Raw genomic sequence first — 21,623 nt, 5'->3', positions numbered from 1 at the left:
ATATTATGTGCATTCACTGCCACTTTACAAGAGACACAGACTATAGCGATCCAGACTGACTTGCTGAGAAATGTGTCTAAAATGATGTATAGTGCCTTCAAGATTTCAAATGATGTCGAATTGCTGCTTGTTGTTTTAAAGTACTTGTAAGAGGATATACAATTTGTGTTACTGTACATTTCTTTTATGTGCAGCCACGTGACTCCCTTGTGACATTTGTAAGGCAATGGTCATGTATTTTGTGTAAAAAGCTTTTATAGCTTGTACACAGCATGTGACACCTCATGGGTGAATATTTCTTATTTATTTATACTATTCTTGCATTTGAACACATTTATAGGTCCCGTTTCTCAGCATTATTATTATTTACACTGGTATATTGTGGTACGATGCACATGTTGTTACATACTTTTCTATTTTCTTATAATTTCTCTATGCTTATATACATTTCTATTCTAGAATGGGAGCATCTGTAACGGGACCAATTCTGAAAGGTTATCAGCAGACTAAGTCCTTCTTTGTTTTACTGCTTCATAAAAACAACTCACTAAACCAAAGAAATCACCTGCATGTTATTGTATACATGGCACATTTGGGCTTGCTTGCATTAGAATGATTGCTTCCCATTTTTGCAGGGTATGTAGTTCATTCTGCACAAAATCTTTTTAACTGTCACAGTATAACTCAGAAATCACACAGGACACTGAAATCAGTAAGTCTGAGAGAGGTTTTCAACATATGAGGGCAGATATTTGATCCTGTCACGCTCTTAGCTACACCGATATCAAGTTCAGTTTATTTATACTGTATGGACCTTTATCAGTGAACAACACTGTCTGGAGCTCAGTCACAGAATGTAACTGAAGGAGCACTTTCCAGCGCCAAGCAAAAGTGAACACACACATACATACGAACCATTCAAGGAAGAGAGCACCTCTGCATCCCAGCAGCTCGGAGCGTTTTGAATATGTGCATATCCCTTTGATCAGCAAACTGAAGAAAGCCAACCTTTAAAATAACAAACTATTATGTCAACGATCAGATAAAGACAGCAACATTTGGTGCTAGTATATCTAATAGATCAGCTTTCCCAGCCTTCTGCACTGTAGTGTATTATGGGAAATTTTGCAGTGCTTGAGTTGACATACAGTATGTTGTAACTCGGACAGTGTTTTTCTTTGCCGTCTTGTTTTAGAATGCATGCAAGTGTATTAAGGTATGCAATGTTGTAAATTACTTCTGTGAAACATTTCTGTATAAACCATTTTTAGAAATCGAATCAGACAGTACCATGGAACTATCTTCAACAAAAACACAACATAAGACCTGAGTAAACATCCTAAGCATTCACTTTTCTGAAGCTTTTTGCCACCGCCCGTACAGTAGTCTTGGAACTGAAGTCAGCATCACCAGTCATCTTAGCCCTACCTCATCTTACCTTGGTTAGAAACCAGGTAGAACTTGTGAGGGGGAATAAAAAAACAATCTGTTAAATGCAGAGTGTCCAAAATGGACATATTTTGTGTCCTTAAACCATCATGTGTGATGTGCCCATGAGAGCACAGGAAGTTAATGCTTCCCTTTTCAGCAACGACTGCTGTTTAAGGTGTTTTGAAGAGCAGAGCACTTAAGCAAAACTTTTTCTGGATAGGAGCGCTAGTGCACATTTTATTTTCCCCTGCAGCATCTGTGTGTGTGTGTGTGTGTGTGTGTGTGTGAGATGAAACTGCAGAGCTGAACATGTGTGCAGCTCTGAGTACGCGGCTTTAAAAAACAGACATGATAGCTTCTGTCCAGCCTGTGCCAAAGGTCTAATTGCTGCAGCTGCCAGATTATGGTGTCACATTATGCAAAGCTGTCTTAGAGCCTTTTTGTTTCTTTTTTTAGTAAGTGGAAGGGGCACTTACTAATCAAGTGTAAAAAAAAAAAAAAAACATCACCCGTTTGTTTTATATTCTAATTGCTTTCAAGAATTCAAGAACTGGCCTCATTTACTAGATCTTTTCTAGTTTCCAGTCTATTCATTGCCCTTATCTGCAATTCATTAAGCAACTTTTCAAGCAAGTGTTAATATTCCCACAGCGTGCTGGTATTTGCCGGGAGACGTTCGTATGCGCAGGATGCTGTCACAGTGATGTCATTGTGTTCAGGCCCCGGCAGTCACAGTCTGACAGCAGGCTGAGAAGATGCTGCCGGTGGAACTGATTAAGCGCGTCAAACGTTGACCGATGTGTGATGATTTTAGTCAGACTCTCACCATGGCTGTTATCAGGAGAGGATACGGGATTGATTTTTTTTTTTTTTTGGATCCTGAATTTTAAGCATTTAAAGGCCCAATAACACTGCCATAGCAACCCCCTCTCGTCCCCAGCAAGATAAGTTTATGCTGCAACACGTCATCTTGCAAAGCTCTAAGCATCATAAACATACTGATTTAAAAAGCTCATTTTAGAAAACTGTCGGATTTAGGGATGTACATACTTGTATATTCTTGGACACAAACTGATGCAGATGACAGATGAGTGGCAATGCATATATATCATATTTTTCATGTTGTTCCAGTGTGTAAAAGTTGCATACTGCAGCTTGAAACAATCTCTCTCTCCGTGTTGTTTGTGCAGAACTTTCAGGAGGAGATGGCTCTGCAGCCTGAGGGAGCCCAGTGGCTGTCCTGGAGTCTGGAGCAGGTGGCCCTCACCCTGGGCCGACGTTTCCCTGACCGACACGTTTGGGTGGTCAGAGCCTCTCGGATGTATCTCCACAAGTTCAGCTGCTACCACAACTTTGTGGAGAGCAACATGTTCGGGGCGCCGGAGCACTCGCTGTACTCACCTGACTGTGGAGCGTTTCGCCACCTCAGGTTTGTTTTGTTTGTTTTTTTTCTTGGATCAGTTTAGCCAATCAGTTGAATTACAGTGATTTTAAAATGTCTTTTTATTGAATATTTGCTCATTATCAGATTGGTCAGCTGTGTTAAACCTGCGTTTGGCCACGTGGGGGCACCAGAAACAAGTTTAAAAACAACAATGACATTACAGTATTATCCCCTTTTTAAGTTGATATGGCAAACATGTTAACAAATTGTTGCTTATTTACACATCCAATAGACACGGAGCAACATTAGCATTCATTCAGAGGTATGCTTGTGTCCACCTGATGAATGTAAGTCTAGTATTCTCTCTCCTTTTAGCTCTGTTTTGGCCTCCACCAGCTCCTGAGGGAAATATGTGGCTCTTTAGTTGCTAAATGCTCCACTATGCTCCCCTGCTAGGTGCTACCTGTCTGTCTGCCGGGCAGGTAGTGTACAGTGTGTTTATAGGAGCTTTTTTTGCTGAATGTAGCTGCCTGCTGCGTCTGGAAACAGTGCTATGAGAACAGCGAGAGTGGACCAAAACAGTGAGCTGAAAGACGCTATAGTATACCTAACGGGGAACTGTAGAGCCGGGTGATAATTCTCTGTGGGTTCATCACTACGAAAGACACATACACATAGTCATGTGATCAATTGTTAATAGAAAGTAAATATTGATTATAGTAGCCTTAAGCTTATATAGCTTACAGTCTCCTATACCATAGCCTTTCAGACATCTTTCACGTCTTGTCAGTGTAAAATCGCTTATCGAGAGGGTGTCCAAACTCTACGTACACTCAGCATGAGGGGGTGTACAAAATAACAGAAACACCTAACAGCCCCACAACCCTTCTTCAGGTTGCTTTTAAAATTCATAACAATGGTTATTGTCTCACCTTTGCTAACGCTGACATTTACATGTTTAACTTTACACAACTCACTTGTGTCGCTGCCTTTGTAATTGTTATTTACAGTAGTTGCTGTCTGAATTCTTGGTGCATCAGTTGTAAAGGCCTCAGCATTATTTAATGTGCCAAACACAGAAAAGCTGCACTGGCACTACGGAACAGATCACAAATAGACTCTTACCACCACTTGAAGAGGCCGAAGAAGACATCTGCTAAAATTACCACTGAGTAGAATCATCACATCTGATACGCTCGACACAACACACTGAGCATGGTGATTGTATTTCTGATCGCAGGGCCCTCCTGAGCCATGGCATGGAGCGAGCCAGCCTACCAAACCCCCTCCAGCCACAAGGAGGCGCTGACAACATCCCCTTAGGGTTTTCACTGACGCTGGTGGGCTTCAGCAAAGGCTGCGTGGTGCTGAACCAGATGGTGTACGAGCTGGCCGGGGCCCGCGCAGACCCGCAGATGTCGCACTTTGTTAAATGCATCTCGGACATGTACTGGCTGGACGGCGGGCACCCGGGAGGCAGTGAGACCTGGGTGACGGGCAAGCAGGTGTTGAAGGAACTTGCTTCCAGCGGAGTGTCGATTCATGCCCACGTGACCCCGTACGAGGTGTGTGACCCGATGCGGGCCTGGGTGGGCCGCGAGCACGGACACTTCATTAAGACCCTGGAGGGGTATGGGGCCAGTCCAAATAAGAAGCTGCACTTTGAGGATGAGCCCCCCTCCATCAAGAACCACTTCAGGGTCATCCAGGAGTTTTGAGATTGGTTGTGAGCACTTCAGACACAACACACACAAATCTGAGCTGAATATCTGAACTTCACTGAGCGCTTTAGATTATTTATTAAGAATACAGATTGAGTGTCTTATTCGCTGGTCTTACCTCAATTTTTCTGTGATTTAAGGGCTGAGTTTAGAGCACGTGACAGATGCTGGTGTGTTGTACTTTCTACTGCTAAATGCACTTGATCCGAGTTTGAATGATCCAAGGGCCTTTTCCCTGCTCCCTGTGGCCCCGAGTAGGAATATGCAGGTATGAAAATGATCTTCTTCTTTATTCTTTAGGCTAATGTAACCTTTTCCATTTGATTCTGGCTTAAGCCTTGAGTTGCTGCAGAGCCGTCGATTTAGAAACACGATTCATGTTGTTTCAGTAGATTTTGCTGATGAGGGAATTTCTATAATTTAAGGTGTAAAATGTAACATTGCGACTTATTTAAAATTTCTGCCATGATTTTAAACTTAATGTATGTTTGGCTGAAGCAGAACAGCTTATTACATTCTCTTTATATGTGCACTTGTGTTGAGCTGCTTTTAGACCTGTGAATGTCTGAACTTGACTTCATAGGTTCAGACTTCATCAGTTGGTTTCACAGTAGTGATTGTTGATTGTATTCAAACGTGTGGCCAGTCAGTTAAGCCAAGTACTTTGTCAGAAAGTAAAACAATGGTTCTGTTGTCATTCCTTCAGTTTGATCCCTGTAGCGGACTGTCCACCAATCATTTGTCAGAGCTTTTCGGGGGAGCGAGTTGACAACACAATCTCACCTCAAGGTCCATTTAGTAGCTGTTCTGGAGCTTTCGATCATATCACATGATCTTTTTTCAGCAAATGCAGTTGAGTTGCTTTAAACTCCATCTGCTGATGATCATGTGGACGTTGAGGTGAGATTTTGTCACCTGCTGCTTTCAAGTTAAGAACAAACTTTCAAACTCATTATTTTATAATAATAAACAACATTCTTTGAAACTTTTCTTTTTTGCTGTGACCTACCAGCTCATTTCATGATAAACTTTTATTACATAGCACCTTTTCTAAACATTAACAGAGCATGTTAATTTGCTCTTTTTGATTTGATCTTTTTCTCTCAACACGTTTTACATTTGTTTTGACAATATACCAAAAAAACGTTAGAAGTTTTTTGTTATAATGAAATAAGTTGGCAAGATGTATTAAGAAGGTACAGCTTCATTTTCGGTTTTGTTTCATGGTGGCAGAAATGCATACTGTATTTTGTTTATTGCAATATGTAAAAAAATACACATGCTTGCTAGTTTTGTGGGAATGTGGCAGCATGTTTATTAACCTCTGTATGATGTATTCCAGTCTGTATGATCTCTATGTAAGCTTACATAGCATCTTTGCACTATGCTGATGGCTGCAACTCATTTTGCTGAATGTAACTTGAAATCATTCCATTATGTTTTCTACTTGCTGTATGCTGTGCTGTTTAAAGACCCTGTGAGTTTACCAGGAGGATAGATAAGATTCACTTTTTCTAAAGGTGTAAGCAAGTGCACAGCCAAGAGAACATGCATTATTTTAAATCATCTGCTTGCTAATTGGTATACATTGTCACCATGATATTTTGTCCTATTAACTGTTAGCCAATGATGGAGAGGAGGCAACAGAGAAATGTTTCACTAGTAGAGTGCAGTTTGTTTCAGCTCTCTTGAAACAGCAGGTGGCAGCAGTGTGGAAAAAGTAGAAAGCAGGACATTGAAAAAGACTGTTCTACACTGGATTGACTCAAGAAAACAAAAAGAATACTCCATCAGATATTTTCTAGAACCTTTTAATGAGCTTTTTCAGTTTGCTTTGTGATGCTTACATATTAGCCTGCAGTTGATCAGAATACAATATGGATTATGTCTTTTTTTTTTTTTAGTAATTTCAGATGCAATCAGAATGCTCATACATTAAAAAAATATAAAATGCAAAATAAACATACATCTCGAACATTTATTTGCTTGTGTCTGGTTTGACTCTAATCTACAGTATCCTTCAGTCTCACTGCGATCACAAAGAACAAACAGGAATGTTGGGTGACATCAGTCGCCTGATGTTACTGGTGCTCCACTTCTCGAGGATGATGGCCTGACTGCCAGCTGAGCACCTCCCACTCAGACAATGAGCACTCACACAGAGGCCACACGTGACTAGCTGCTGAAAATAACAGTACAATAGCTGTACAAAATGACTAAATCAACGCCACAGCATAAGTCATGTTCAAGTGACAGACGGACAATGCCAACAAACACGAGCCACTTTGTCCGACCCATTCAAGCATTTCGTCATCCTGCGCAGTGAGATCCCTGACATCACTGCACTGCAAAACAACTCCACCTTCTCTCGTGGTTAAGATACTCATCAAGTCTTAAAATCTTGTTTTGACAGATGCTGCAGCAACAGGAAAGAGAAAGCTTCACTTGTTTCCGAGCTGAGAAATTCAGACGTGAGCTGGAAAACTTGAACCTGTATCAAGTCATTCAATCATTTCAGCCTGAATCAAGATTATTTCAAGACACTGTCACCTGTTTGGAGAGGTATTAGAAAAAGCAGAGTAGACTGACTTTGAAAATACTTAACTCTTGAGATAAAGTAAGATTCAAGCTTATATCCTTATACAGTAGCAACAGAGATACTGTACACTATCAAACAGATATACTTGCCAGCTTTTGGAGAAAATTCTTACAACAAGCTCAAGTAGAGTCTGCTAACTGAGATTAAATTACTCGATGAGATGAAGATCCTTTACAGTGTGATGTTCCAGTTTTTAAGGATGACAGCATACAGATGAGAGCATGGCCGTGGCTGGAGACACCCATCTCCCACACAAAGGCCATTGTACCAGCTGGTGACAACAACAAACAAAAACACAATGTGGTCTTATTCGGTTTGGCACCTCAGAACAAAAAGAGGAATGTTTCACTGCAGGTTAAGAGGAGTTGCCAGCGCTGCACTTTAGGAGAGGTGAGGTTTTTTTTTTTCCATTCAAGTCTTACTTGAACAAAAGATGGCAAATCCTGTGAATCAACAGCACCTCGTATTTCACATTATACAGTGGTTCTCATGACAAACATCTCTTTCTAAAACTACACTGAAATCATCATTCCCACTTTCTCATCACCCAGAAAGCCTTTCATGCCTACATAGCTTAACACTCAACATCAGAACTTAAAGGAATAACTTGCCAGTTTGGGAAATACACTTATTCCCCAAAATGCCGAACAATTCCTCTAAATGCTTCTTTCAAGGCCGACACATTTCCAACTCCATCAAAGTATTTAATCATCTTCCTCCTGACTAAAACCATCTGACTCATCTCTCCATTTCCACGCTTCCTTTACTTCCCAGTACCACCTAAAAACTAATCCTTGCTTTCATCTTCCCAATTCAATGCAGTCAAACATTTCAATTTATTACTCATTACACTGTGACCACAACAGCATCTTCTTAAATAACACCTTAATCATCCTGAATCCCACCATAATTTCAACACTTCCTTTAAGACACGAGCGCATTATTTACATAAAAATATAAAGTATAAGTCCAGCACATAAATAATAATAGGCTATTCCTATAAGAATAACATTAAGAATACAAAACAAAGTGAGCAGAGAGTGAGCAGCATGTCCTGAGATGAAAAACAAAACAAAAACAGAAATTATGACTTCAGGCACCCTGACCCAAGAGGACTACAGTAGCTTTTAATGAAAGCACACTGAATGGCTTTGGTGAGGGACTGAAAAACACAGTGATCCTCTCACTGACACGCAAACATATAGACTTTCATAAATAGCTCCTGTTTCGCTAATCTGTTCAATATGTATGCTTATGAAGTAAGTGCTAAAGTCGTGTTTCTCTTCTGCCGGCTAACAAAGAGGAACTTACAGCTTGGTGAGGAAATCCTTTGAGTAAGTGCGGGTGTGACTGCATGAGTCACTGGTTTCATGAGCTGTTACGAGTTTTACGTTTGTATCTTACCATGGGAGGATAAACAAGAATGTCAGGAATACCCTGATTTGTTGCTCAATTTAAGCGTTTCTGTCAAAGTAGCTTCTTTTAGAAAATTTGATAATACCCTGAATACAAGATTGCCACTAAATGTGGAAGCCTTTCAGTTCTTTGGAAGGGGACTATGCTACGGTTGAAATTATTAAAATGAGTTTTATCTAAAACCCTGAGCTAAATTTAAACCCTCGTGCTATTGCACACATGGAGAAAATGAAAGTTTGACTTTGACGGAAATGCAAACATATAAGGAATGTATTGTGCTTGTGTGTAATTCTGCCCTTCTGCGGGTTGTTTTTAAAGTCGAAGCACAGCTTGGACGTGAAATACAGCGATGTTGCAGGTAGTAAGAGATAGAGCAGCTGTCCAGCTGTCCCTAATTCACTTCAGCATGCAAGCAAGAACATCATCACACTTCCTCATTGCTGAGGTGCTTATCACTGTATCCGGTTTCTGCTGAAGCACAAGAGCAGCTAGAAAGTAACCAGGGCTGGTGACTAACAACACTTAACTTCCGACTTTAAGGCAGAGTGCTATTAACTTCTTTATGGTTTCTTGAGAAAATATATTTGAAATGCACGAGAAAAGTATTGCATAGATTTCCCTAGAAATACTCCACACTAGCCTTCATCAGCACAACTAAACACTCTACACAGAGTGGGCTTGTGCAGCCCTTTGAAAATACCAGAGATTTTTTACAATGGGTGGTATTAAATACTTTAGGTTAAACACACTGCATTAATTGAGACATACTATACAATTTTCACACTTTTTAACAGCGATGGATCAGTGATAGATCTCAAAATTTAGCTGGTTATCTTTGGTCTGAGTGGTCAATCTTGGAATTTTGCAAATAAGTAGAATATAAACACAATTTAAGTACTTTTGAGTGGCGGGTAGCAGACAGCTATTTTTCTGGAGGCTTAAAAGAATTTAAAAGCTCAGAGGAAGAAGTGGGCACCCCCACCTTACACTTCAATTCCTCCCCCTTTTTATTTTATTTTTTTCAAAGGTCACCGTCTCCAGCAGAGGGCGTTTCCTCGTCAAGCGAAACCTTTTTGCATGAGAGTGGGGCGACTCCAGGAAGTTCTCCTTGTCTTCGAGGTCTTCGGGTGGGGCTGCCCACTTGGTGCCGCAGCTCCTTTCGCGGGCGGGGCGGGTGGTAGTGGGGTCGGGGCTCAGACAGAGCTGCTGCTGCCACAGCCAGGGGTGGGTCATGCACTCTGCAGCGCTGGGCCGGTCCCTGTGGTCAAAGCACAACGGAAAACACTTACAATCCAATGCTGTAGTTCAAGTGGCCTGTAAACAAATAAATAAGGGCTGCAGCTCACGATTACTTTCATTATCGATTTCCTGAATTTCCCCTCTGGGGATCAACAGAGGATTACCTTAATATGCTGGTTATTTTTGTGATTATTTGATGAATCATTTGTTCTATAAAACATCAGAAAATTGCGCCAATTGCAATTTTCTAGAGCCCAAGGTGATGTCTTTAAATTACTTGTTTTGTCTGATGAACAGTCCAAAACTCAAAAGATATTTAGTTTGCTAAAACGTATGACAAGGAAAAGAAGCAAATCTGCATATTTGAGAAGCTGGAACCCTCAAATATTTGGCATTTTTGATTGAAAAGTCAAAATTAGGAACAGAGCTTGTGTTCGTATGGACAAAAAGACATGTTTGTGCTTTATTAGCGCGTGACTGTGCAGTGTGTGTGCAGGCTTGCAGGGAGATCTGTGTGAATTCTTCACACACTAGCAGAATCGGTCTAAAATAAAATATTACGTGACGGTTGGCATGCCTCGTGGAAAATCATCTCATATCCTTTGGTTTACAGCTCCATGCTAACATTCCATTCTGATTTCATTCAAAATACATTTGACAGCGTTTCTTTTCTGGGGGAGTTTAAGGTGAGTTCACACGCTGTCTTTACTCACTCTGGCGTTTTGACCAGCAGCTTGCGGATGAAGTCCACAGCCAGCTCAGATACCCTGGAGAGGGCCTCCCTGCTGTAGTCCACACTGACCTGGGACACGTTCAGATACGTCTCCTGCTTGTCGTCTCCGGCAAACGGAGACTCACCCGTCACCAGCATGTAGGCTATAACACCCACACTCCTGAGGAAAACACAAATACATGAAGGACACAGTCAAAACATGTACAGGGGCCTGTGGGCTGAATACCAGAGGACACACAGGGTGACTGATTTAGTAAATTATTCTATAAACACAAAAGTGTGAACAAAAGGTGACCATTAAAATAATTACCCAAACAGCTATTAGGTTTTGCAGAGCTACTTTGTGGTGTGTGGCTTTACAGAGCAATGGATCACCTTCATTTTAATCTACAAATCATTTGGTTTAGATAACCAAGTTAAAATGGGGGTTTAATAACAACTTGTCTGATCGTCTGATGGTTCTGTGTTGTTGACCCTACTGGACACACAATGTAGCAATACCACGGTGTCCTGACAGAAATGATTGTCACCACAATAAATACTTAAACAACTGCTGAACACACTCCAAAATGAGGTCACTGCCAGTTTTGTAAGAATGGACTCACCATAGGTCAGTCGCTGTTGTGATTGGCTCATAATTCAGGATTTCTGGAGCTGAATGAAGACATGAAAGAAAAAGTCATTTGTCATTCAATATTGCAAGAATGTCTTCTTGTAATTACCTGTATCATCTCATACTTGTTGTTTTATTTCACTACTACTGATGTTTAAGTTATGTTTTTGTTTTTCTGTCTTTGTTATAACTGTGTTTTTTCATCTACTTGTCCGTTTCATTAATGTACAAAATGACCAAATTAAACTCACGAAGGACCTGGCAGAGTAAAATTTACAAGGAAGGCTAGACAAAAAAACAAAACAAAAAACAAGACAGGCCATGGTTTCTTGAGGTCTGTGTGACAGCAGGGTTGTATTTAAATACGATGCATCTATCCATAAGTGTAGTGAAACAGCCAAATGCCAAGGATTTCTCAATAACCATAAACTACTGATCATTTGAGACCTACAAAGGCGTTTCTATTAGCATTAGACAAGCTAGGTTTCACTCAAGGAGATTTTCTGACCGTTAATTAACTGTTACTAACTTTACTGTGGTTCTGTTTCAGTTCCTCCTGACTGCTATTGACAGTAAACAAAGCGGATATGTCTCCTCGCAGGTCAAGATCTCGTGTTTACAAAGTCACATGCATGATGTGTAGGCTACCTGCACGTCCCAGCTATAAATATCACGTGGTAGCCTACACTCGGTCTCTTTGATCTTCTCGCTGTCAGCCTGTCGTGTACCGCTGGTGCTGGTTTTCTCACCAGCTACACTGACTGTCTTAAACTGTCTGTTGTGCTAATTCATTCCTCCTATTGCTAGATGTTCCAGCCGCGTGCAGTGGTTAGCCCCTAGCATAGATTGTTAAGTTTTCCTTTAAGACGAGCAGCTAGCTTGTAGCCTAGAGTTTTTTTTTTTTAGCTAGCTGCTGTGATATTGCTGGAGGTTCCGATCATGTTCTGTGGCCAGCCACAGTTCTCGCTTGGATTATCAGGCTACACTGCAATTAAGGTGTGCAGGCTAGCAGGTTGGATTAGCCTGCTGGCTAACCAATTGTTTGCCTGGTTGTATTTGTGTGTTACGTCTGCTAGAGGTTGGCTGCATCAGGTGGAAGGCCTCATGTTTGGGGATGACCTTCAACCCCCCCCGGAGCTCTGTAGGCACTGAGCTGGGGGAGGGACCTTGCCCACTGCGAGCAACACTGCATGCAGCCCTGGTTAAGGTTGTGCTGGATGACGCACCAGCTGCTCACCTGGTGGGAAACCCATTTTTTCAACTGGCTCCTACAGCCCCTTTTGGTGTTCCACCCTGACCTGCTTTTTTGGAGGAACTGAAGTGCTGCTGGGCAGATCCAAGGGCATCAGCTCACCATGGCAGACATGCTAGGACCCTAGCCTCCATGCGCAACGCATGTGAACATGGCCTAGATCACATCCCTCCAGTGGACCAGTGTATTGCCTCGTTGATCCTCTCACCAGATGAGGCACTAAAAGACAAAGCCATCTGCAGGATGACAAGTTTGCCCTGGTATCAGACACTTGGAACAGGTTTGTTCAGAACAGCATAGCCTGCTACAAGCCCGGTGCCAACATAACCATCGATGAGCAGCTGTTATGCTGAATAAATACGGAAAAATACTGGTGTGGATTTAGCTTATGCAATAATTACGGTTTACTGTATGCGATGATGTGAATATTGATAAATGTATTATAAAACATTTTTAAATGTACATTTTGGTTGTTATTTGTTTTTTTAAAAGATATCCTAACACATCAAATGCATTAATCTCCCATTTAGATATTTATCACTAGAGAATATAGAGTTTGGAATCCAGCGGTTAAACCGAACGCTTACGGCAATTCTAGTAGTTGTGGAATTCTGGCACTTCTAGTGTTAAGGGAGAGTTGGCTGACACAAATGATGCAGCACTTCAGGCCTTTGAGTTGATGACCAGAGAGCTTGGTCGGCTGATGTCTACCCTCGTCGTGACATAACATCAGGTGTGGCTTACACGGAGCCTATATCGGACGATTGTAGGTAAACCCTGTGTAAACTCCATGTTGTGCCAGGCCAGTTGTTTGGGCCGGAAACAGAAAGGGCGTTGGGGTGCAGAAAACAATCAAATCAGGCTTCAGAAGCCTGGGGACATCGTGGTAGGGGCATGGGAGCCCCAGCCCAGCGCTCCAGGAAACGGGGTGCACAGGACCCACACCTCACACAGCACCTGAACCCAGCACCACAGCCCTGGCAATACAGCTAGGTTTCTGCAGGCAGTTGGAACCAGCCCAGAGGTGGTCAGCAGCTACATTATTGACCCCAACAGCGGGTACGAGGGCATGACCAGCATCCCCCCAAATAAACCTCAAGGCACAAGCTGAGGGCCTTGGGTGAGCGGTGGGCAGATTTACACAACAGCACCTGAGCTACTGGGCAGCCCACTCCCAGGATGCATGGGTTTTAAACACAATGTCACAGGGTTACAGGTTGCAGTTCCACCGCTGGTACTTACCACCCTCATGGGTCAAGGTGACCTCGGTCACAGACACAGCGAGGGCCCAGTTTTTTCTCACAGGACATAGCCACACTCCTGGACAAAAAGGCCATCACAGTAGTACACCCACATACACAAACCGATGGGTTTTACTCAACCTATTTTCTAATACCAAAGAAAGACGACCCATTCAGGCCTATACTAGACCTAAGGAGGTTGAACCTGTATCTAAAAGTCCTCCCATTTCGGATGCTTCTTACAATCGACGTCCTTCAGACTATCAATCAAGGAGAGAGGTTCACCTCCATATATCTCAAGGACGCCTACTTTCACGTTCCTATTCAAGCATGTGCTCATTCGGACAGACAGCACCTCAGTTGTGTTTTATATCAACCATCAAAGAGGGACCAGGTCACTAAGGTCCCTAAGGGAAGCCCAGAGACTGTGGATATGGGCTCATTCACGATTGGCCTCCTTGAGGGTTTGGAATCCATCTCTGAGACTGGCCACTCCTAACTGGTCTTGAGCCCTTGATTTGTGAGACCTTGCAGAATACAAGGGCTCCTTCCACAAGGATGTTGTATGGAAACTGTTGGGCTGTGTTTTCTTCATGGTGCAGGGGCAGGGGGTTAGACTCAGTCTCCTGCCCTTTGCAGGACATACTGCAAGTACCGCAGTATCTTTTTGAGGCTGGCCGGGCTGCTTCAACCTAAAAGGTTCATGTAGCTATATCTGTAAACCATGGCCATGTTAATGGGAGGTCAGTCGGGTTGCCAGGAGGCTACGCCCCTTCAGGGTAAAGCACTCTGCAGCATGGGCCCTACCACTGGTCCTGCAAGCCTTGAGCAAGTCACCCTTTGAGCCTATGGCAGGGGTGACCCTGAGAAAAATGTCGATGAAAACTGCCTTTATTCTGGCAGTTACGACAACCAAGCGTGTGAGTGAGCTCTACGCACTTTCTGTTAGTCCTATGTGCCTTTGGTGGAAGGCAGATGGTTCTGGGGTGTCATTGTGGCCAAATATTTCCTTCCTACCAAAGGTCTCGTCCCCCAGTCACATTAATCAGGCCATAAACTGGAGGCATACCATTCTCCCCCAATTTGTTGTGTCCAGTTCGACCGTTGCGGCTTTATATTGGGGCAACGCAGAGCTTTAGGCACTCAGAGCAGTTGTTTGTCTGCTACAGCAAGAAAAACAAGCGACATGCACGGTGAGGCTCTCCCACTGAGTTGTTGAGACAATCAAACAGGCTTATGATGTAGCAGACAAACCTGCCCCCTCAGATGTCATCTGTCATTCTACCAGAGGGGTGGCCACATCCTGGGCGGCAATGAGAGGGGTGCCACTATCGGAGATCTGTGCAGCGTCGTCCTGGACTGCACCTTGCATCTTCTCAAGGTTTTATCGCCTTAATGCTGCTTCTGGATCTACACTAGCATCAGCCATTCTACCTTTGGTGGCTGCAGTTGACCAGTAGGCGGGGTCTGCTTCCTCATGACACTGCAGGTATGAGTCATCCACTTTGTTTATTGCCACTGGCAGTCAGGAGGGAATGAAACAGAACGGAAGTTACAAAGGTAAATATGGTCCTGTGAGTTCCTGGATGACTGCCTGACTTGGAACCTATTTTTTGAGGCGAGAAGATTCTGCGAGTGTAGGCTACCACGTGATATTTATAGCTGGGACGTGCAGGTAGCCTACACGTCTCGCATGTGACTTTGTTTACATTAGATCTCGACCTGCGTGGAGTGCGAGGAGACATATCCACTTTGTTTTCATCCAGGAATTCACAGAACCATAGTTACACCTTTGTAACGTCCGTTATGCTGGTGACATCCTGTCTGACTTTGCATGTTTTATGAACATCATCTTACCCACATATTCAGGTGTGCCAAGAATCTCTCTGAGCTCTCCAACCGCACCCAGTCTGCGTGCTAGGCCAAAGTCTACAATCTTTATGTCTCCTGGAGGAGACAGGCTGGTCAGAAGAATATTCTGCGGCTGTGAAAGAGGAAACACAGGGTGAGCATCATGTACAGTAGAAAGCAGAAGTACTGGAAAGATAAGACGTACTTTTAACTTGGGCTCAAAACTTATTATATAAATTATAACTCGTTTTCAAGTTCTCTTTGAACACTAACGGTTTTGCCTTCCAAGGAAGAGGTGTTTACCTGAAAGTGCTGAAAATATTTTGACTGTATGACACTGTATAAACACTACTATCATCAAATTATTGCATTATTCCCTACAAGAGAAGTTCAGAACATACAGTACAGAATGTGCTTGTTTGATTTGTTTGCACTAATCATACCAATTTTTTTGTGTTTTTAATGCCGACTAGCATCTACTGTACTTGAAACAACTGGTCATGTAAAATTCCCTGCCCTAGTAAAAAGGACACTGGTATTACTGTAGATGTCTTAAATGTGGAGATCCACCCACAACTGTGGCCAGATAACAAAATCTTAATTTCACAGCCTGGTGTCATTCTACACTGTGCTGTTGAGCTTTCCCACTTTGTCCAGGGCGAAGGGTTCTGTTACCACCTATAATCCTAATTCTGGGCTTAACTGTGTCATGTAAACAGGAAATTGGGGTTTTGAGAGCACAACTGCTCTAAAAAAGGGAATACACAGCCACTTAAGGGGGAAGTTTGTGGTGAAGCGAGTGAACATGTAAAAATAGATTCCCTCGGCTCCAGCTACGCTCATACATGTGATTTTCTGTGTGTGTGTGTGTGTGTGTGTGTGTGTGTGTGTGTGTGTGTGTGTGTGATAGCATGCGTGCAGACCTTCAGGTCTAAGTGCACCAGGTTGCTCTGGTGGAGGTAGTGGACTCCCTCCAGTGTTTGCCTGATCAAACGAGTGATCTGGGCCTCTGGCAGCAGCTCCTCAGACACACAGTGGTCAAATATCTCTCCACCCGCCGCACTGGGCAAAGAGAAAACACAGGCACACTGTAAATACACAGATACACACACACAGAGGCTGTGTGAAATGGTCCTCTACTAAAATGTCCAAGGACAGTAAAATACCAAACAATTTTAGGCCATTTAATGCAATTTGTATGTGATGCACTTTCAACCAGAAAAATGAGATGGATTGCAGGGTGGCCTGGTGGTTTTAGTGGCCAACCCATAGCCAGAGGGTCACTGGTTTGATCCTACATGTCTTGGCAAAGTCCTATTGAGCAAGAAAGCAACCTCCTTCTTGCTTACTCACTGTAAAGCAGTGACAGGTAAGAGAGTCAGCCAAAGTTGATAGAAAGCCTTAACAATGTGCCCAGAGTACAAAGTTCATCTGATTTTATTACATTTCAGGTTATTCAAGTTTCTAATTTGGTATTTCTCTAGGCCCTATTTGAGTTGTCCAGGCTGTTTTAGAGTGAGTTGTTCAAGCTGTCTTTGCTCTCAGGGAGGGATTAAAGTGTCTCCAACAACAAGTATTAAAGGTGTGGTTAGAAAATCGCAGCAATTCACTTTACACAACACAGACACAACCACTGTGCATTCTTACTTCCAATCTAGGTCTCACATCTAGTTTTTACAGTACAAAGAAACAAGTTGAATAATATGCCAGACAGGGAAGGACAGTTCATTTGAAAACATGGTTTAACATGAAACATGATGGTTCCTACAAAAGATGTTCATTCAGGTCCTCTAGATCTGGAGTTTCAGCTCAAGCGGTGCAGTAATTTAACTAATATGGGCTTTTTAGTCTTGAAACAAATCCTGATAAACCTGTTAGGAAGAATGAGCATTACATAAAAAGGCAGTGAGTGTGGTAGCTCCTTAAGATTAGACAAACAGGACTTTGCCCATAAACAGGCATTTAAAGGATCATACATCTGACTGTGCATGTTTTTGCTTGTTTGTGGTGGAAACATTCAGCCAGCGTTAGTGGTGTTAAGAAATGATTAAATATGATGTACCATATATCAAATTAAAAAGGTAAAATAATGTTACTAGTTCTGTGGTGAACTCACTATTCCAGCACTAAGACAATGTCGTGATCTGTCTCGTAAGCAGCATGCAGGTTGACCACTCGGGTGTTGTTACGGGCCATCTCCAGGACGGCCATCTCATGAATGACTTCTGCCCGGCAGTCACGACCTCGCCTCCTCTTCCGTAAGAATTTGGCAGCAAACACTTTCCCCGTGGCCTTGTCCACACAGCGCTTGACCACAGCAAACTTCCCCCTAGGAAGCAGAAAGTGGACATATGGTTAAGGTGCACCCTTTAGTCAGTTTAAAAAACAGTATAAAGAAATCCTTAAATAAATCTATTCCAGATTTTGCTAATTTCTTCCATTACCAAAATCTTCCAATAAGTGTGAGTTACAAGGCTTTGATTTCTAATATATTACACATAAGGTTGGGTGATTTGGAATTTAAGACAAAGTCCCATATTACTATGTATCACAATGAAAGTTTAGGCATGTCAAGCTGGTCCAACTGATATTCCTCACATTAGAGTGTATGGTAATGAGGTGAGGTAAAGGAAGCCTGAGAGAAATCTTGTTTTGTATTTACTAAATAAAACACAATAAATTATATTAATTAATTAATGAAATATGGCTATTTGTAAATGATTGCAGCACTGGGACTAATGGTGCTAAATACTAGCATCAGAGAACAGGCATCTGTGTGTTATCTAATGCCAGTACATTCCTAAATAGCTTGGTGTTGATGCTACTGCCATGTTTTGAACATTGGGGTAATTGTTACTCAAGACTGGGAAGATACAAGTGGCTATCTGCTACTAGATTTAAGTGTCAAAATTCATCATGGTTGAATAACCTGAAAACCAACAATCAACAATACAGAATTATCAAAAGCAGGCAGTGCTAATATGGTTCATAACACATAACATTCATTTGAGACTGCAGTTTTTCGAAACGGTTTAAACGGTTTCCTGAGAACTAGACCTACATTCCCCTAACTAAAAAATAAACTTTTGACATTCAGCTGATATTTTATGCAATTAGTGGAAACGCCTCTCCACAAGGCCTTGCAATGACTGCAACAAAAGAAAAAACAGTATAGCAAGAACCAGCATAGCAATGACTGAAGGTTACAGACCCAGAAGGACTTCTCTTAAAGAATAGAACAATGATGCTATCGTACTCCACTTTTACAAGTCATCTTTTCATACAGGTTTAGCAGCATTGGCATTTGATACACAAAATATGTTTGCAATGCAATGTCAAGCAGCAGCAGATATTCGAGATATTCTGAGTCCCTAACACGAGTCAAACTTCAAAACTGCTGGATCCTGTAATTCCCATAATGCAACTCAGTAGCTTTTCGTTAGACCCTCCCTAACCGGTAAATGCCCATACCTTTCAAACTTCATGCCTCCTTTTAATAACAGAAAAAATGTTTAGTCTCCAAGCACAGGCTGATATACAAAAATAAACCTGATCACATGATCAGAGTTATTTGGTGCTACTTCAGAGCCACAGAGGACATTGTACAACTGTTATTATGGGCTGAATAACACTCCGCATGACTATTAAACTCATCTTCATGTATAAAACTGGTCTACTGCCCCTTTCATAAATGGCATTAACCAACCTTTAGCTACCAGGGGGCAGAAAAACAGGTGACAGATACACAGGCACCACACACCATCAGCTTCTAAAGTTGTTATTGCTAACATTTTACCTAACAAACAAATAGAAACATTAGCATTTATTTTGAGCCGTGTTTCTGGCCTCCTGATGCATGTCCAATATTCACACTCCTTTAAATATTTCTGACTCTTTAGCTTGCTAGATACTATGGTAATCAGCTAGTCGCTAACTTTTTCTGACGTTTGGTGCTAGGCAGGTAACATACAGTTTTATCAGAGCTTTTTTTTTTTAGCTGTAAGCAGCTGCCTACAAGGGTTGAAGAGAGCATCTGAGACTGAACCATAAAGTAAATGTGTGAGCCGTAAAACCAAAGCAATGAGCTAAAACATATTGCAGAATTGGGTGTTATTGTCTTTTTAGCATTGCAACAGTCATTTCATTCAATGTTAATATAGGAAATACTGATTGTTTGACCAATTTCATAAAAATAATTGATAGATTAATTGATATTAAACATAACTGATAGCTGCAGCCTGACAAAGAAATAGTGAAACAGTGAGACAGAAATTTTCCCTGTTAAAAGGTCATTGTTTATTAATTACTAAACATTCCTTAAAACGGTTAAACGTAGAACTAGAAATGCCCTTATGTTCTTGAAAAAATTGCACTTCACAACTTCCTGTTTTGACAAATCACACACAAATAAGTGAAGAGAAGTGGCCTGTGCCATTTCTTCTTTCTAAAGTCTGGTTTCCACATGCGCTTGTTTCCTTCCTCCTGTTTTGAGATCAGAATTATACAGTACACGCTACATGACACATTACTTCAAACACACCTCAGAGATCTGAGGATGTGATCATCAACCATCAGCAGTTGCCATGGCTCACACACAGTGCCAAACACATGACAAAGGTCTACTGTAGCACGATCAAATCAGGTCCCCTGGCACTGTGAGGCTCGTGTGTTTACAGCGGTTAAAGCTTACAGTGCAGAGTCTAAATGCAGTTAATATTGGTGCACTGAATTACTTGATCTGTGCTATTCGTGAGCAAATACAGAAATTATAGACCAAACATCCATCCATCCATCCATCTATCTATCTATCTATCTATCTCTATATCTATATTATATATTTTACTATAACTGGTTAGATAAAGAACACACATTAGTGTTTGCCAAAAACTATTCTTCAATCTTCCTTTGAATATTTCTGTTGTCCACATATATAGACATGTGATATATGGCAGTTATTGCGTATTTACTCTCATGAAACAGAAATTGAGATTTAGACTGTCATTTGTAAATACTTAACAATACATTGTATGGTACCGGCACAAGTATAGCATATATACATAATTATCAAAATTAGAATACTTCATTGTATTATCAACTACCACTGAGCTGATAACAAATGGAAATGTATGACACACTCTCAGGCTCTCCTTGACGTTTCATTGATGCATTGATAAGGCTTTCCTAGGCATTGTCAGTCTGGATAGTTGCCAAGCTTTAAACAATTCTAAATTGTGGTCCATACTGTGGTTACGAGCTATCGGACATCCTTGTAATGCAGTACTGTCTTTACTGTCATGTTAGTATGTCTATACCAGTTGGACTTCCTATTAACAATCCACATTCAATTCAAATACAAATTTTACACTTGATATATCTCAGCCCTGTGAAATCCTAAACGTTATCTAGCATTACTGAACAACTTTTAAACGTCATGCGGACAGCACTCTGCCCGGAGAACCTGTGAACTTCTTCCAGGGACCCTGGGAGTCCCGGGACAGCAGTCACATCTGTTTGACTCACCTTCCGAGCTCTCCGGTGATTTCATACACACTTTCCATCGGCTCCGTGCTGATTGGGGTCTGAATTTCGCCGAGCAGACCCGCGGGGAGCCCGCTGCGACTGTCCAGCCGCCTCCGAGACATCTTCCTCTCCCTTAGGTATCAGACCTGCTGCCAGCTACCCGGCTGGATACCGTGCTGAACGCTAACTAAATGTAAGAGGAACGATAAAACTAACTTAAGTGGCTAGCTAAACTTTACACTGCCAGCTTTACATTACATGTTAATGTTAGCTAACTTGATTACCATGCTATTGTTTAGTTTGACCATAGACTGTAACGTTATATATAGTTTGAGTAGTTAGTTTACCGACTCCGGTTAGCTCAACTGTCGCTAACTAAGTTAGCTCCAACGGTCAATGTCGCGGGTTCAAAGTGAGTTAAACAGATTGTCCACAGTGCAACTGAAGAGGAGCTGTTAGTCTATAAAGTCGACACGTACGCGTGATTCCAGTGGGGAAACTATCCAAACTGCCGCTGCGGGCGACTATTAAATAGCTTCGTAAGTTTATCGAGAGAGTTTTCCTTCATTTTTTTTACATCCCTGTTTGACACTTTCTCGACACGTCACTGTCTGGCGCATGCG

At 41.9% G+C, this 21,623-nt stretch overlaps 2 protein-coding genes across 4 annotated transcripts in view; one reads left to right on the top strand and one right to left on the bottom strand.

Moving 5' to 3' along the window:
* Positions 1 to 6,517, top strand: part of lg12h2orf69 (linkage group 12 C2orf69 homolog) — an 8,705-nt gene extending 2,188 nt beyond the window's left edge. For all 3 annotated transcript variants that reach the window (XM_044217122.1, XM_044217121.1, XM_044217120.1), the window contains 2 exons: positions 2,622 to 2,860; positions 4,056 to 6,517. In XM_044217122.1, coding sequence (XP_044073057.1) covers positions 2,622 to 2,860; positions 4,056 to 4,533 — 717 coding nt within the window. In that variant the 3' untranslated portion in view covers positions 4,534 to 6,517. The remainder of the gene's footprint in view (positions 1 to 2,621; positions 2,861 to 4,055) is intronic.
* stk17b (serine/threonine kinase 17b (apoptosis-inducing)) lies at positions 6,332 to 21,623 on the bottom strand. Its single transcript, XM_044217114.1, is given in 8 exon segments — positions 6,332 to 9,613; positions 9,616 to 9,809; positions 10,504 to 10,683; positions 11,129 to 11,177; positions 15,487 to 15,613; positions 16,404 to 16,542; positions 17,597 to 17,809; positions 21,001 to 21,623. Coding segments are annotated over 8 exon segments (1,065 nt in total). The 5' UTR covers positions 21,123 to 21,623; the 3' UTR covers positions 6,332 to 9,572.

This window comes from Siniperca chuatsi, linkage group LG12 (assembly GCF_020085105.1).
Source record: "Siniperca chuatsi isolate FFG_IHB_CAS linkage group LG12, ASM2008510v1, whole genome shotgun sequence".
Lineage (NCBI taxonomy): Eukaryota > Metazoa > Chordata > Actinopteri > Centrarchiformes > Sinipercidae > Siniperca > Siniperca chuatsi.
This window is presented reverse-complemented; position numbering and strand designations above follow the sequence as displayed.